The 2439-nt window shown below is 41.5% G+C and overlaps 1 protein-coding gene across 1 annotated transcript in view; it reads right to left on the bottom strand.

Moving 5' to 3' along the window:
* The window catches only part of abcc12 (ATP-binding cassette, sub-family C (CFTR/MRP), member 12), a 22664-nt gene that overhangs the window by 7914 nt on the left and 12311 nt on the right, over window positions 1-2439 (bottom strand). The window contains 4 exon segments of the mRNA XM_008404860.2: window positions 22-113; window positions 747-797; window positions 1147-1240; window positions 1390-1524. Coding sequence (XP_008403082.1) covers window positions 22-113; window positions 747-797; window positions 1147-1240; window positions 1390-1524 — 372 coding nt within the window.

Raw genomic sequence — 2439 nt, 5'->3', positions numbered from 1 at the left:
GGGGGGTGTCAGACCTCCAACTGCCTGGCAGTACTGGTGGTAGACTCTCCAGGACACAGATCCCTCTGTGGAGGATTCCTGACTCACCAGCTGATCTTCACCCGTCACAGCGGCTGAACAGGAACAAAATGATCAAATAAAGTCCTTGTTTGATTGAAACATGATCTATTTGTAGAGCCTAATGCTGAATCTGCCATTGTCTGGCATTTTTTGTGCTTTATTCGTTCCTTGTGACACTTCTTTTACCCATCAGAGGTTCTAAATAACCCTCTCAATTTGTCTCGATTTTGCCTTTGTTTGCCCTTTTTACTAGTCCTTAATAAAGCTACATATATTCTCCCTCATTCACTTCTGTGCTGCTTTATGACGGGGGTTTTTCTGCATAGCTGTTCTGATAAAAGTTTGCAGATGTTGAAGCTTTCATATTCAATGTTCCTCTAATTTTGTTTATTTTGTCATGGTTGTTAAAATTAAAAGTAAACCTGCTTCTACGAACATTACAATAAGATGAAAACAGTTAGACATAAGTTATTTACACTCCCAATAGCAGTGTAGAAGAAAACATGACGAGTCCTAAAAATCTGAACAAATTAAAGTAACCTGTGTTGTGAAGTTAAAAATTAAACTTTGTGAATCATTGTCTTTAAGGTTCTGGTCTCCATGTGGAGACTGTTCTGTATCGTTGGTCTGGACCCTGAACCAACCGTTGGGTCAGCATCACAGTCTACTGACTTCTGTTTACTTACGCTTCTGGTCCGCTGGCGCCCCATCATCAGTTTCATCTGACATGTCAAAAGCTGAAAAGAGTCACAGATGTTATTTTCTCGATCACGACTACAGCAGTTATAAAACTCAGCTTAACTTACACTTATTAGCATAACTAGCTTACGTGCTACTCTTAGAAGAAAGCTAACTCCTGAAGATACAAACTACCCCAGGAGCTAACTAGCATGACATCAGTATGTCTTACCAAGTATTTTTGGTCTAGTTTCTAAGGCAGATAAATCAGTGCATTTGAAATTAGATAAAACTAACTTATAAGTAACTTTTCAGCAAGATATAGGAGTTTGTTTTAAGTCAATAATTACTTTCTACCAACAATTATTTTTCATGTTGCACAGAAATAGATCATCTTTGTTTTCATACCAGGGTTCACTATCCCACTGTCAGCGCGCTGTCTGACCTCAGCAGCCTCTTTGTGGGACACCTCCTCTTCATCCTCCTCCTCCTCCTTCTGTGTCTGACATTCACAAACAATAAAGAACCCGGCAATTACAGCTTGTTTTACGGCTCATTCTTCCGTTTAATACCCCGCGCTTGTAGAACGATAAAGTCGAAGTGAAGAGGGGCGTATATCTGGTTCATAAAAACATTTTGTGACGCTCTCACTTCCGACTGCTCCATCTGGTAGTTGCTGATGAGTTGAGCGTAGCGTCCATTGGCCTTCATCAGTGCTTGGTGATTCCCGGCCTCCCTCACTTCGCCCTCTTCCAGCACCAAGATGTCATCACAGAACTCCAGATACTGCAACACGCACGCCAAAACAATCACCTAATTAGAGCCTTTCTTTTAAAAACAAAATGAGTGGAGTTGCAAGTAATACTTGGAAAGCATTTTATCTTTTTATAGCATTTTTCACAACTTCATTTAGGTCAGTGGTGTCCAAACTTTTTTTTTTTGCTGTGATGGTCAAAACTGACACACACAAAATTTCATTAAATTAGCAAGAATTAGTTTATTGTGATTTTTATTATTACATCTTCCTTTTATATTCTCAACACTAAACACAATTTAAAAAAAAAATCTGTACATCATTAAAGATATGAGACATAAAAATGGCTTTGGATTGTTGTAATAATAAAGAAGTGGTCCTGAGTACTTTATAGAGTAGTCTGCCCCAGTCATTGTTTCACTCACGGTGTTGGTGTTGCGATATTGTGCCCAACTGCTTTCTGGGTAACACAGACCAACCGACACACTGCCACTGCAGTCTCTGTCTCTCCCCACCCCCACCCCCCACCCGGCTTTAAATGTATAGGGGCTGGTCCCTTGGTAAGCCTAGTTGAAGCACCCCGGATGAATATCTAAAGCCACTTTGTTGACATAAAGAATGTCAACAAAACAGTCCAACTCGGGTTGGCAAGGAAAGCCTTCCGCGACTGGGCTGGGGCGTGGCCGGACGATAGTCACCCTTCTCCGGTCGCGCACAGCATGTTGGTGGAGAACGTGGTGGTAAATGACCTGCAGACGACCTGATTATCAGGTCGCTAGGTAGATAGGTCAGTCAAACTTTATTAACAAACCAGTTTTTTGACAACTAACCCAGCATGCACCAAGCGCTTCTTCTTCTACGGGCGAAAATGAAGTCGGCGGCTGCTTACCGTAGTTGCTAGACCTGTTGTGGTTCAATATTGGTCCATATATAAGGCGCACCGGATT

Source organism: Poecilia reticulata, linkage group LG3 (assembly GCF_000633615.1).
Source record: "Poecilia reticulata strain Guanapo linkage group LG3, Guppy_female_1.0+MT, whole genome shotgun sequence".
Classification (NCBI taxonomy): Eukaryota; Metazoa; Chordata; class Actinopteri; order Cyprinodontiformes; family Poeciliidae; genus Poecilia; species Poecilia reticulata.
The sequence above is the reverse complement of the archived record's forward strand: the minus strand, read 5'-3'. Positions and strand labels throughout refer to the sequence as shown.